This window comes from Mugil cephalus, chromosome 13, assembly GCF_022458985.1.
Source record: "Mugil cephalus isolate CIBA_MC_2020 chromosome 13, CIBA_Mcephalus_1.1, whole genome shotgun sequence".
NCBI lineage: Eukaryota > Metazoa > Chordata > Actinopteri > Mugiliformes > Mugilidae > Mugil > Mugil cephalus.
In genome coordinates this window covers 20,741,655-20,757,180 of record NC_061782.1, presented here as the reverse complement: position 1 = coordinate 20,757,180, position 15,526 = coordinate 20,741,655, and the positions used below count along the sequence as shown (strand labels likewise).

General features: G+C 41.8%; 1 protein-coding gene across 9 annotated transcripts in view; it reads left to right on the top strand.

Moving 5' to 3' along the window:
* Positions 1-15,526, top strand: part of kcnq5a (potassium voltage-gated channel, KQT-like subfamily, member 5a) — a 103,861-nt gene that overhangs the window by 72,619 nt on the left and 15,716 nt on the right. For 3 of the 9 annotated variants that reach the window (XM_047603630.1, XM_047603626.1, XM_047603632.1), the window contains exons 3-10: positions 1,407-1,533; positions 2,153-2,328; positions 3,824-3,949; positions 5,318-5,428; positions 5,569-5,664; positions 9,595-9,689; positions 11,845-11,871; positions 14,064-14,117. In XM_047603630.1, the coding sequence (XP_047459586.1) occupies positions 1,407-1,533; positions 2,153-2,328; positions 3,824-3,949; positions 5,318-5,428; positions 5,569-5,664; positions 9,595-9,689; positions 11,845-11,871; positions 14,064-14,117 (812 nt within the window). Of the gene's footprint in view, positions 1-1,406; positions 1,534-2,152; positions 2,329-3,823; positions 3,950-5,317; positions 5,429-5,568; positions 5,665-9,242; positions 9,332-9,594; positions 9,690-11,844; positions 11,872-14,063; positions 14,118-15,526 lie in introns of all 9 variants that reach the window. The other 6 variants (XM_047603628.1, XM_047603631.1, XM_047603633.1 and 3 more) reach the window with 3 other exon arrangements.

Here is a 15,526-nt window from a genome sequence, read left to right as displayed (position 1 = left end):
TAATCTCGACTACCTCATCCCTTCATTACGCTTTCACGTGCTCTGCATTAAGCTGCTCTGTTGTTAGCTTGCTAAACTGTCTCTTAAGAAAAGCCTCAGCAGAAGTGTTCTCATGACATAAGGCTGATGTTACGACTTGAACGCCAAACATTTTGTGTACACAACTTCTCATGCCATGACCACAAGCTCACGAGTTCCATTTGAAGGCAGCGTAACATTTAGTCACAACACTTGTGGAGACTTGAATGCCACGTTCAGATTTATCCTGCAAGCATGATGCAAACAGCCCCCTGGCCTTCTCTAGTCTTTCAGTAACTAAACTGTCATACATTGTCGGTTTAATCTGTCACAGGAGGACATTAACTATTAACCAAAACACAAGGTTGAACAAGGGTATCGGGGCCGGCAGGGTTCCTTGAAGACATTTTGCCACTAATCCTAGTGGCGTCTTCAGTTGCAAAAGACTAGCTGGGAGCTGGGGTTTTAAATAGTATTATCTGTGTGTGTTGCCGACCTAGCATTTTTAGGACTGAATAAGCTACTTGGATGAGTGGCGAAACGTCTTCAAATCCTTGCCTCAGCTTTGTTTGTTTGGATGTACCATGACCTTCACGGACATTAACTATTAACACTTTTTACTTGCCTGAGCCCAGAGACATTTAACCTTTGGACAGAAACAGGCTCATTGTTTCCACATATTTCCTTTCTGAGCTTCATTTAGCATCATATTTAACTTATGACAGTTGTATTGATGTTTGCATGTAACTCTGAATAAGAAAATATTAAGCTCCAGATATAACATATATTCCTTTAAAGGAAGATTTTGGGACTTTTCAACATGTTGCAAGTGTTTTTTTTTAATAATGCATATTTTGGCATGTCACAAGAATAAATATGCAGGTTTAACTGATTAATTTAAAATGATGCTTGATGCAACTGAGCCATGGTTAGCTGAATGTATTTAATGTGTGCCTTTCCTGCTATGTCTGACATAAAAGGTCCCTTAAGCCTTTCTCATTGCAGACATCTCCACAAACAGCAATATTGCCTGGGACATTCTCATTATTAATCTTATCAGTTACACCTTTTGCTATTTCCTGCCAGGACAAGCCAAAATGTTTAGTTTAGGGACAATGAAACACACTCCTAAAGATGTGCTCTAACACAAAAACTCTACGAGAAGTAATGTTTTATTCCTTTTGATATTAAAAATACTTACTGAAAGACTTTTGTAAGTGGACTTGACAGAGTACATGTGTTTCCTTTAATGCAATGGTTTCAGTGTTAGGACCGCAATGCAGATGAACATAGCAACAAGCTACGCTCAGTGTTTTGCTATGACTGTCTGCATGACGCTGCTCTTTTGTTGTATTTAAAGTATGTGCGTTTATGTATGCGTCCTGCAGGAGTTTGTGATGATTGTAGTATTTGGCCTGGAGTACATCATCAGGATATGGAGTGCAGGTTGCTGCTGCCGGTACCGGGGCTGGCAAGGACGCCTCCGCTTCGCCAGGAAGCCCTTCTGTGTCATAGGTGGGTCTGTGTGAAGCCTTGCCTCTACAAAAAAATAAGAATCACTCTAAGATGTCTCTTGATGTCGGTCATTCATCATTCCACCAAGATTTTTTGTCCATCATTAGGTTTCCCAGGTGATTTAAGATTAGATTGACAACTGAGCAAGAGATTATTTGCCACTACGCGGTGGAAGCGCATATTTCTTGTGCTGTATTCTTAGTCACTGGCGTTACAAAGCTTACAGAGAGATTTTAAAGATTATCCTCAAATAACAATCCTCTACAGAGCTCAGTCAGTGTAAGTGCAAGTGCTATCAAAAGCACATGAAAGTGCACCGATACAGACAATTATGGTTCTTTATCCTTAGCTTTGTTACTCGAGCAAGGGAGTTGACAGTCTGCTGGGAAATACGAGCAAAAAAGGAGTGTGACATTTGAGCGCTAAACAGAGAATGACAGAGAAAGACTAATAGAGACAGGAGGGAGAGCAAACAGCTTGTAATGAATCAATAGTTGTTTTAAAGGTGATGGATGGATGGGCAGGTGGATGGATTTAGAAAGTAGGTGAGTCAACCACAGTTCCTCTTCCTAATATTGTGAAACCTGTGACCTTTAATTTTCACTCTTTTCCTCCCCAGACATCATCGTGCTTATTGCCTCGGTTGCTGTGGTTTCAGCCGGTAGCCAGGGTAACATCTTTGCCACCTCTGCGCTGCGTAGCCTTCGCTTCCTTCAGATCCTGCGCATGGTGCGCATGGACCGCAGAGGAGGGACCTGGAAACTGCTTGGATCTGTAGTTTACGCACATAGCAAGGTAGGGTAATTTTGTTGCCCGAGCTCTGTCTCTTCTTTGAGCTTTAATTTTGTTGAGGTATTTTGAGTCATCAGTTGATGCTGTGGTGTTTCAATTAAAATTCAGTTCATACTGGTCACTAAGCTTCCTTTCTGTTATGTAGATGGCTTGTTTTTCTGTGTTCAGTATTATTATTCTAGCTGTTCTTGCTAACTATTGGGTACATTACAGGACATTAACCAATAATAGTAAGTGGGGAAGTTAACTGATCAGTTGATCATTTAGTTACTTAAGAACCATAACTTCCACCATTAATCTTTAAACCTTTTCTTCACACATTTGAACATGAAGTCACTTTAATTAACTTAAAATTTAAATTACATTTTTTTTTTTTTTTTTTTTGCTGTGTACGTAAAGAAATAGAGTATAATATGAGCTTTTCTATGCCCTACATACATTTTCAGTTGTCTCCTGGCAGGTACATATACTGTATATATGATATATGGACTGTGATCGTGCCCATTGACACATATGTATATATGCATGTATATGACTTGTTCTCTTTAAATTGAAATATTTTTGCCTCATTCATTATTTAAAATCTTGTCCAATGAGTCCACGATCCGGTACATGTCGGCCTGATAAATTAGCTCCACAAAGTCTTGACCTTGTGTAGCGTAACTGGAAATATGTTATAGCTTGATAGGTCCGTGTTTGCCTAAACAAACAGCTGACAGCCTGAAAACCGGTGTCCGCTGAGTTCTTGTCTGATGTATAACAGATAACGAAGCAACAATGACTTCCAGGCACTGGCGGCCGACCAATAATCAGACGCAGCTCACTGTAATAGTCCAAATAGTTCTCATGCAGCTGTGTCATTGATTTGAGGTCGGAAAGCCGGTGTATTGTCTCTGTTGAGGTGCGCACGCATAACTGTTGTTATGCTGCTGTGCTCTGTGTGTGACAGCGGAAATCATCGGGAATTTAACTATGTGACTTCAACTCACTTCTTTGAAATAGTAACAATTTTAACGCAATATTTGTCGATTATTAATAGTATCAGCATATATAAATATAAATAATCCACTGCTAGTTCCATGTGTTGTGGCTACATAATAGTCTTTTATGTGCTCTATAAAGGCTAACACAATTTGCAGCTTGCTTTATTGCTAGTATGACGGCCTTTTGTCTTGCCGCTATATTCAAGATAACCACATGTGGTTTTATGGTATTGTCAGCGCACTGAGTACTAGGTGAGCCGGTGAAAAGTACTCATTACATTCAATTTGTCACACATTACAGAAAATAATAAGGTGTTCTGTTAAACTAAGTTTAAAAAAAAATGTGTGCTAACACATAACTAACACTGTATAGTGAAACACAACAAATCTCCCCAAAGGGACCAATTATATTTAGAATGAAACCTGTCTTTATTTTTTAAAGCGCTGTGCTAATCTCGATCTTCTAAAAATATGTGCTTTTTTTTTTTTTTTTCTTCATTTGTCTTGTCTTGCAGGAGCTGGTGACTGCCTGGTATATTGGGTTCCTGGTGCTGATCTTCTCGTCCTTCTTGGTGTATCTGGTGGAAAAAGAATTCAACAAGGAGTTTGCCACCTATGCCGATGCTCTTTGGTGGGGCACGGTGAGCGCACACATTAAAGGATGCATAAAACACCCTAAAACACAGCCCCTTCAAAGCCCTTTCCTCAGAGTTACAATTCAGACGGTGACGCTTGTGACGTCTTAGATTTTAACAATTTAAACGACCACAATATATTTATTTGACTGCCGCATGTTTTGAAATCTCAAAATATGTTCTGAGGATGGAAGAACGTGTATTATTTACCCATCTAATCCCAAGAAAAATCAAGGGTAGCATCCAAATTGTAGTTATTCTGCTTTAATGTGACATCTTCCATTTACACTTTCTCTGTAACCTTAATGACACCTGCGATACAAAAACCAACAGGGATGTTCTCTGAGGTCACACTTGGCTGGTCGTCCTGCACTGTTTCCTCCGACAGAAACGAGAAATGGCCCAATCAATAAATCTCATTTTCTCCTGCTGCCAGGTGACACTGGCCTGTTACGCTCGTGGGAATGACGCTCTGACTCACTGCCTTTCCACATTTTGTTTCCTTGTAGCGTTTGTCTTCCTGGTAGACGCTAGGACCTGTTATATTTCTGTAAAAACTTGAAGAATAGCCACATCAACTTTTAAGACGTATGAGTCAACACAAAAGCTGTCAATGAGAAAGCTGAGAGCCAGATGGAGATTTCGAAATAACATTTCAGCATCCCTTCGCGCACGAAGTGCGGACAATTTCATGCTATTATGTTCACATCCTTTCCATTGGTGAATCTTTTTGTTCTCATACTTTAAGACTCTCTCTCTTGAACGTTACACACAACACCTGAGATAGCAAGAAAAAAAAAGAAACATACAGAAATTAGTTGAACGAGGCGATGCACATACTTTCTTTTACTCCTGGAAATTGCTCCTTATTTGCTGTACAGAAATTCATATCAAGCATCAAACATCCGCTATGGACAAGCAGCAACCAGCGGAAATTGGTGCTGCCAAGAAAGGAGTCAATTCCTATAGACGTCCACATTAAAATGTACAACTTTACAGCAGAAACAAGCAGGTTTACTGCAAGGTATCAAAAACGTTTTGGTTTATGTTTCTCCAGTTAATTTTCCTTCCGTACTGTTCAGGAGGATTTTTTAAATTATTTTTTCTGTAACCCACTCTGAATAAATTAAGGCTTGAAATTATGTATAATTAAGGGAGTGGTTGATTTAAGTCAAAGGTAGGTGCTCTCATTGGTTACTAAGCATTTGCTGCCTCCTCAAGCTCTTTATCCGTTTTTTTTTTTTTTTTCATATATATATATATATACGGCAAGATCACACAAAACATCCTCCTCCTTTGTGCTGGTATCAGGGACGGTTTGCCAGTGTTTATATACAGTCAGTCGTTACAGTGCGGCTTCCTCTGACCCCTCAGATCACCCTTACGACCATTGGCTACGGTGACAAGACCCCCCAGACGTGGACGGGACGATTGTTGTCAGCTGGTTTTGCTCTGCTGGGCATCTCATTCTTTGCTCTTCCAGCTGTGAGTGAAACACACACAATTACATTAATTTATTCATATCATTCCACAAAGATTAGGGACCACAGCTTTTGTCTCCATGCAGAATTTCTGCAGAATGAGTTTAAATCCCAGTGTGCGTATGTGTGTTTTATTTTATGCAGGGCATCCTCGGGTCAGGTTTTGCCCTGAAGGTGCAGGAGCAGCATCGTCAGAAGCACTTTGAAAAAAGAAGGAACCCAGCTGCCAGCCTCATCCAGGTAGACGCACACACGTGCAAAGAACAAACACCTCACATCTTCAGATTTTTTTTTGCAGCAGCTGAGGATCAGTACGAACCGAGAACTTTCTTTTCCTTTCTTTGCCAGTGTTCACATCCTCGTGCGTTAACCTCTGCTTTGACTGTTTCCAAGCCTTTCATTGTGTCTGAATAAAAGTGTGTGTCTGCTCTTTACCCCTTGATGAGCGTGTTAGTAATACGTTGAAGTGTAGGTGAGCATCCCCTATCAGACTAAAGGCGTTTCATTAAGAGTGTGCTCAATTTGAGTGTGTGTGTGTTTTTGTGTAGTTTGCCCTCCTCTGGGCCGTGAGTGTGTGTAGCTGCTGATGACTAACGGTGTGTGAGGCATGCTGTCATCTCACAGGTCCAACAGCAACACACACCGCTGGGATTTATTAGCCGTTTCCATGGCAATCATTCCCTGGGCAGACGCTCCTCCAAATCGTCACTCATTATAATAGACAAGACCAGCTGCATCGCTTTCTAATGAACAATAAATATCTTTTGTGGAGTGTGCATATACCCTGAAGTGCACAGCTGTATGTGTGTGTGTGTGGGTTTGCATATATGTGTGTCTCTGTCTTTTGTGTGTACCTTCTTCTGAGCTACTTTGACCTACTTTTTACATTTCCATCAAAAACAATACACTCCAATTTCTACACATCTAAGCCTTACAGGACTGTTTCAGATGCTGTCATCATCCGTGGCGGCTGTGATGCTACTGAAGTTTACACCGATCAGCCACAACATTAAAACCTCTGACAGGTGAAACATAACATAACATAAGTGGCATTGACCATCTTGCAACAATTCGATGTCCTTCTGGGAAACTTTTGGACCTGGTATTCATGTGGACGTTACTTAGACATGTACCATCCACTTAGACCAGACCAGGCACCTCTATCCCATAACACTGATGCAGCAGCTACCCCCCAAAAGGTGCAAGTCAACATTCTGTTACCAGACACCGCAGGACACTCTAAAAAGGCCCGTGTCCATGCTTTGATGGTGGTCACAATGTTATGCCTGATCGATGTAGCACGTGGTTTCTCAGGATTAAATTCATTCTGTTTTCAAAACTGCATATATGGAAGTGGAAAACCTGGAAATGTGCATTGTTATCCAAACTGTCCATTATTAAAGATAACATTAGTCTTAGTGGAGGGGTCTCTTTCCAAACACACCTACAACCGCAGTCAAAACATTGGTCGTTAATGGATATTTCTTCATTTGTAACTTGTAGACGACTTGCTAAGACCTAAAATTTGAAACAGTGTCATGAGTTTGATGGCTGTTATTTATTGTAAGTTTCAAGTAATGAACAACATTTACTTGCCAGTAAGTTTCAGTGGACAAGGACACAAGCAAATCATCTAACTCTTGCACCTGACACTCTTCATTCTAATACTGAACCATTATAATTAGATTAGAACACATATTAGCTGCAAGTAATGTATGTTTTACATTATTCATACATTTCCCAATGATAAACATTAGATCTGACAATCTCTTCCTTCCTTTACCTTTACTGTTCACACACAGTGTGGATACATTCACGTTTGTTTCCCTTCCAAATAAGTAGTTTGGAATAAATGTGTGTAAGAGATTTCTATAGCAACCGTGGATGTCTGGCCATGTGTCACTGCATCCTCAGATCTCACTTTGTGAACTTTCTGAGACATTTTAATAAATATCTATGTGAATTATTAACTAAATATAAGCACTCTTCTATTTTTACTTCTTTTTATCAGTACATATCTGTTCTTAGGCTTGACAAAGATCAGTTGGAGCCCAACTGATCCTAAATAACCCACTAAGTGAGCAATTAATCCTGTGCGTGTTGATCTTGTTTCTGTTTTATTGGCTCTGTACGAAGCACCTGGTCACCGTCTGTTATCTGCCAAGCTCATAACATTTTCCTCAACAGGTAAAAGGAAACTTGGAAGCGGCTTTGATGCGTTAACTATGTGGATAACATTACTATTCTGTCTATCACTCCACTCCCCCATCCCACACAGCTCTTCCTGCTTTGGATCACTGTTTGTTCCATGTGCCTCTGTCTGTGTGCAGGGCAGAATATTACCACCGTCTACAAGCCCCGGCAGCTGCTCTGTCTAAATATCACTCGCATGCGGAGCAAAACCGAATCTCCAGATGACTTTAGAGTGGTCTCTAGAGTAGCGTAATCAGCAGCCAAAATTGACTTGCAATTGGCTGGTGGCCGGTGTTAATGTTCCAACCTGTCTGTGGAAAGTGTATAGATATGACTTCGCAGTCATGTCACAAATCTTGCAACCACACCTGGCACCATTGGGGAGCTTCATTAAGCTTTAAGTGAGTTATAGTAAAAGATGGAAATAAAATACTCAAGGAATTTTCTACAGAATGGCCTATTCAGTTACGTCTGGGTCACTGGTACAAAATTATTCATTTTGCGTAGGGGTTGCATGATGCCCAAAGTTTCTGACCACCCAAACTGTACGGGTGAATTTATGTATACAAATAAGGGAGCGTAGAAGGCCGTGACACAGCAAGCCAGCATCAAAGAAAAAAAAGACTGAAAAAGACTAAAACACACCGCAAAGACTACAGCCAACAACTGGCACATACGTTCTGCACCTATGTGAAAGGAAATTACTCCTAATACCAGTAGGTGGCAGTAGTCTGTATACATTAATTAAAGGGGAAATTGGAAGAGCTACTACTACATGGCTAGGAAGAGCTTCGAAACCATCACACAGACCTGGTCTGTCCTGCATCACGCTGATCAGTTGGTCTACAGATTATTCATTCTGTCTTCTTGCTGTCAAGATATTTATGTATTTGGCTATTCGGATTAGAATATTTTTGTGCCCTTTGAACATGGTTGTTTTATCTACTTCAGTTCCTCTTCTCATGCACTGGTTCGATAAACTGAACCAACCAGAGAGATCTCCCTGACTTACTCTTTCCGGAGCTGATTTAACATGCTGAATCGTCTGAAAAGCCATTGGCAGTGGTCCGACTAGTGGCAACGATGCAGGACACACTGCAAAAACTATGGGCGTGGACGCTCACCAATGACCCTACCCTGACAGATGGCCAACTGTTGGCTTGGCTTGTCACGCCGTGGCATTTCCTTATCTTTAGCCAGGGTCAAGGCCTAAAGACAAAGTGGTGTACATCTATCACACTTGGATGTCTATCCTGAATGTCTCTGTTCATAGGTGTACCATTTGCTAACCCATCATTCAATTAGCAAATAGTCATTGAAACTCTTGGTGTATTCAAAATCCACCATAGGCACAAAACTATTGCCTTTTGTCAAATCAACAATGCTGCTGATTTGAATCCACTCTTCATATTTGTCCTGAGGACCTCTGAAATGGCTGCCAGCTGGTTTCAATCCCCCCAAAACACCGCGTGTACGTAACATGTTCACATAAATCACAGTCCCTTTTTCCTCACCATGTCTGTGCCATTGCCCATCTGTCTCACGTGTGTGTATTTGAATGCTTGTGTGTATGCACATGTGAACGTGTGCGCGTCCTATCCACCTCTACTCCCTCCCCCACCCAGGCGGCTTGGCGTCTGTACTCCACCGACGGCGCTCGTCCCTACCTCAGAGCCACCTGGCACCACTACCAAAGCGCCCTCCCCCCACACAGGCATGTATCCCCTCCACCAGCACCACCATCACCACCCCACCTCGCTCCAACAACCCCCAACCGCAATGCATCAACACTACCCAAAAAACTAATCAGGTTTTTCTTTTTTTTCCTCCTCACCTTCCTTCTCTCACGTCCTACCCAACTTATACGATCCTACCTCGCCCCTCCCCCCTCCCGCCCCCTTTTTTCCTCCCACACTTTACTCCATTAATTGTTCAATTTATCATTACTTTTATTTATCCTGTCGACTCTGCACGTAGTGTGTCTGGCGTAGTTATGCTGCTGATGAGAACTCGGTTTCCATTGCTACCTGGAAGCCTCATTTGAAGGCGTTGCATACCTGCAGCCCCGCCAAGTAGGTAACAACTTACAGACTCACAAACATGGCCGCTGCTGCTCAGCCGTCCTCCTCATCTCTTCGCCCTCAGCTGGTGTCTGTTCATCTCCGTTGGTGTGGCTCCAACTCTTGTTCCACTGTGTAACTCATTGATATGAAGCCTTGTGCGTTGCATAACACAGGGATGTTTTGCATAGCATGCATAACCTTTAACATCCGTTTCACATTTAGTCTGTTTCTCACATTCAGGCACAAGAGTAACAAGAACAAACACTGAGCCACTATTGAGCGAGAACAATCTACCTGGAAATTATAAAAAAGGCCACAATGCAATCCTAAAAATATGATGAGAGCGAATCTTATAGAGATACAAGAGCGTCTAACCTGCCACAGAAGCCAGAATATTAACTATTGCAGGAAGACAAAAGTCTTACTGACATAAGATTTCACACATTGCCTTCAGTGGACGCTGAACTTTCGGCAAGTTGTGCTACAAATGGATGAAAACACTCCTGATCACACTTCCCCTTGCCAACCGTCATATTTACAGTAACTATTTTGACCATGATTCTACTACTAGTCACATAGGAGGAGAAATCCTGCAGCAAAGTGCTTTTCCTTTATAGAATAATGCTTTTCTCCTGAGAGCAAAGAAACCTGGTCAAGGAAACACAAGTTATTGTGTTGACCTTGCATCAGTACACACTACAGCTTAGGTCTTCAACTAGGGGTCCGCGACCCCTAGGGGGTCTGCGGAGGTACTGCAGGGGGGGTCGCAAAATCTTTGGTTGATTAGACATTTTTCAAATATATACAGTATATATTTTTTTTTATTTTGCCCCACAGATTTAAATTTCTTTAAATACACGTTAACATGAATCCAACATATTTTGGTAAACCGATAAATGGAGGTTACAGATGTTATCATTTAGTCAACACTCATACAGCGATACAGGACCGCACTGGACTTGCCAAGCCCCTGTACGCAGTGTGCCCCGCCCCTAACACTGCTGAGCCAATCACGAGGGCACTTATTAGACTCCGACTCTTTCAGGTTTCCCGCAATTGGCCATGAGAGCCTTTTTAGTGCCCAGGTGAAATATACGCAGAAGAGAAGCAGTGTAACTGGCTCCCATCAGCCAATTACTGAGGCCAAAATCACTTTGTGTGTGTGTGTGTGTGTGTGTATAAATCTACACACACACACACACACACACACACACACACACACACAGATACATAGATAGATAGATATACACACACACATATAATGGATAATTGAACCTGTGTATTAACTGAATAGCTTATTAGCTTATATTAAATGCAAAATGATAATAATAATAATGTATATTTATAAATAGCACTAAGCTGAGGTTAATATAGAACACATATAGTAGGTAGGGGGTCCCCACTTAATCTCTCATCAGTTTGGGGTCCTTGGCCTGAAAAACACTGAAGACCCCTGCACTGCAGCATGGCAGGATAACATCAAAAACTATAAGTTAGAAGTATGCACTAAGTATCAAGTGAGGCAGTCTCTTGCAAATGCAGACAGTTTCCTGCCTTTATTCTGTTGATGCAGTTTTGTGGGTTTCACAGTGTAGCGTTCTTCCTCAATAGTGGACTAAAAACTTTTATCCCTATCGACCATGTACACTCAAACACGTGAGGTCCAGGTTAAAAAGATCCAGATGTTATCCTTGCACATCACTAGTCTCTGTGATCAGTGTGCACAGTTCACAGTTCTTACCAAGGCACGGTGCACATGGCTAACTTTGATTCTCCAGTGTTATTTGACACCCATTGTCTTCATTTAGGTTTTATCTGACTTTTTGCCAGTGTCAAACACGGCTATTAATTTAAACAAAACAGAATAGTTACTTTTTGTCAGGTGGTGACAATACACACTTACACAAACCACATTTAGATCCTCACCTTTTCTGAATTCTGTGTCTGTGTCTCTGAGCTAATGCTTATGTAGCCGTACTGTGCATGGCTATAGCTTGCATGTGCTTGACATTGATTAACCCTAGTGAGTTGTAGTTCCATCCTTTTGGCTTCCTTTGCCTCCCATATCCATTAGTTGTAACATCTTTGTACTGCTATGTTAATCTGCCGTAAAACTGATTTCTCTCCCTTTGTCTCCTCCTCTTTATCCCACTAACCCTTGAAGGAAAGAGCAGGGCGAGACCACTTACAGGTTTGTACGACTCTCTGCTCCGCCTCCATATATGCACAAACACACACATACGCTCACACGTGATGCAGTTGTTGAGATTATTTGCTTAAAGTTTGGCCATAGCATTTTATCAGGTTTGCTGGATTGTTTAGTCTATTTCTCTAAGGTTTGTAGATTTATTGTCAAACGGTTTAGTTAGTTCCTTGGTTTATTTATTGATTTATGGAATGACTGCCCATTTAAAGGCCATCATTACTGGAGATAATGTCAGCAGTTACGGTGTTGTTTTGACATAATCATGACTTGGCAAAGCTATACTGATGCTTTTACCTAGAAAAGGTAAAAGGTTGGAAATGGGGAGAAGCGACACGGCAGCACTATGAGACACAAAATTAAAAGGGCAACAACGGGTTCAATTTGTTGTGATAAAATAACGTAAGGTCAGCTTTTAGTTTTCATTTGTGTAACACTGAAAACTTAATACACATTCCCCTGATTACTGTGCTGCAGTGCACGTTTTTTTTTTTTAAATGCAAGAAAAAGAGAAAAGACAGGCGATGAGAAACGCAGTGATGGAGGCAATTTAAATTTTTAAACTCATGCTCAATTATTCAGCATAAAGTGCAACGAGGTGAGGTTTCCAGGGCTCTTCTCCGTCTTTCCTTCACATCTTCATCTCTGATTCTCTCCCTCCCTCCTTTCGCTACCGCTTCTGTCTCCGCACTTGACTCTTCTTCATTCTCTCCAGAGAATGGTGATGGGCGTCTGAGTCTTTGCTCTGTGTGTGTGTGTGTGTGTGTGAGTATATTCACGCACACACGCCTTCAAAGACAGGAGTCTGTACCATGTCTGTACCATGACGCACTTTTTCCATTGGGATGGTATTTATATAACTCATCAAACACAAGTGTAGGAGAGACAGACCCAAGTTGAAAAAAAAGGAGGGGGGAGGAGATGGGAGATTTGGGATTTCAGAGAGGGGAAGAAGACAGAAAGAGATTTGTGAGTTTAATTATGCTAGTATAGTTTTTACAGTGCGCCGCTCCTTCGGTAACATTTGGGGCCCTTATGTTGAGCCAGCTGCTTCTTGGGCATTTAAAGTTAAGACAGCCACACACATACGTATATAAAAAAAAAAAATAAGCTCTCCGCCAAGCGCACAAACAAATGCGCTTCTCATCCTTAAACAAAAGAGCATTTAATTAGGCTCTGTTGCCTCCACAGCAGCGCTCATCCACCAGTAATCCTCCACCAGTTTAAAAGGCTGTGTTTAATTTTCCTTTCTTAGAAACTTTTCTTGCAGCCAAGTCCAATTTGCACTTGTTAAATCATAATTATGCGCACTTTTATGACACTGTTTCTTCTCCGCATGCTCCCCTCCACAAGAGAACACACAGCGCTCTGTGTTATTAGTGGTTTTACAGACTGTCGAACCTCGGCTGCTCGGCGGCGGTAGGTGCCGCGGTAAACGGCTGGTGGTTTCTATTTAAGCAGACTTGTAAACACCAGCACAGTAAACACTGGGTGCACCGCAAAGTGCTACAGCGGACATCATGCTGAGCATAAGCGTGCTGGATATCGGCAGCGAGAGGCAACGCGACATAAAGGATATGATGGGGTTTAAATTTGCTGTGCATGGTTATGTGTGTTTCCACCTTAGAAACGATACATTTTGCGTCACCATTTATCATCGTTGAAGCGTCTGTGGCCTGCGTCTTTGATTCCTTATTGGAAAATCAATGTGTTTGTGAGCACTGTTTATTCCACCACATGGCTCAAATTACAGCATTTGCACCAAACTAAGCAAACTAAACCTACCAGAATTCATTGAAATCACGCTAAGCTAGACATTAATCACTTCGGTTTCAGTTTTTTGTTTTGCAAGCACACGGACAGGCGTAATTGTGACTGTCAAACAAGCAAGCACATTTAGCAGCTCCACACTGAGCCGTGTCACAACTGTTGTGGAAAACTGAGAGCGGCTTGCAGGTGCACAGAGCACACTTCAAAACTGTGCCGTGCATTCGCATCGTAAGTGCAGTGGCAAATGAGGGCGTTCAGGTGGGTAAACCTTCCACTCTTCCACGTGCCCCCTGCCCTTATGTGAGTGTTTACTGTGCATCACTACTGGAGTATGTCTCCATCTCCTCTTCTAATCTCCTTCCTCCTTTATCCCTTTCTTTTCCAAACCATCTCTCCCTCCTTCGCTCTAGTAAGGGCCTAAGTAATGGGAGGCTCTTCAGAAGGTATACTCGGAAATATAGGAGGTACCTACAGTGCTACAGCATCCTCACCGCCCTGCCCTTAGCCCCTTAGTGCCCTGTGGGAATGACTGACTAATAGCATGAAGGAGAAAACCAACTTCCTTCCTACCTCCTCCCACTGTTCTTTTTATCCCGTGAAGGACTTGGTCTGAGAGGACTACTGCTGCCTGCTGCCTGTCGAATGCAAAAAAAGACTTGTTATAAATTAAAGGGGAATTCCACCAAAAGTAGACACAGTTTTATTTATTTATATTGTAAGAGAAACTATCTCAGACCCTCAGATGACAAACTGCATGTTGATTCTGAAAACACTCTGACAGAATGAACTAACCTGACGTCCTGTAATGCTGCTTGTCGTGACCCTTTCATGATTAACACTGTTATGAGAAGGAAAACAAGCACTGGGTAGAAGTGAGCGATACCAGCAAATTCCCCTTTATTTTACATTTTTATGCCGACCCTAGCCCACCCAGAGGCCCTTATCTTTCCTGAGAGGTGTTCCAAGTTGAGCCACATGAATGTCTGTTATTTCATTCATTGCTGTTTATAAGCATCCGTCATTTTCTACACTTGTTTGTAGTGCAGTCACTTGCAAGAGTAAAAATAAAACTCTTGACAATTTAGTAGGATCGAATGATAATTAAATAAAATCAGTTCATGTGGCTTTAGCTTAAGTTGTTCTCCAACAACAACAACAACAACATGCCACAGTTATGCACATTTCAGTATATAGATGTGGGTGCTGTAGCTTTTCCTTTTCCTATTCTGCCGCATGCTTCCTGCTTTACTGCAGCGCTGCTCTTTTCAGTCAGTTTTAGCCATCAAACATGATCTATTTGGCTCCATCCACTGTATTTCAGATTCAAGCGTACGTTGTTGTTTCACTTTTGCTCCAAAAGTGTGCGTGATGCAGCAGATTGAGAACAGAAAACGGTAACTCTCATCATAACTGGAGAGCATCAGCAATAAAAAGATCGCATCTCATCTCCTCTAACTGATTAAACCACTGAAATTATGGTGACTCAGTGGGGTGGAAATTTTTCTTTTGGCATGGACAATATGTTGGAACCCTGCATCTAACTCTCTCTCATTGGTGTGCTGCATTGCATGCTGGTCCATTTGCTCTAGCTACATAATGGTTGTACTGCAGTGAGTCTCATTGATTTGTGCACTCCCACCAGCCTCTTTAAGGTTCCCAAACTCCTGTGTAATAAGTGCATTTTTTCCTTTTCCTTTTTTATAAAGTTGCAGACACTGGGAAGTTGGATTCCGCTGCAGTGCATAGATGCATACCGCGTGTGCACAGATTGTGCAGGTAGCATGAGTAACTGCAGTGCTCAGAGCAAATCAGAAGCTGTGTTTTCCAAAATGAAAAGCACATGTACGTCAACAGGCTGGAGGTGGTTTGCCCT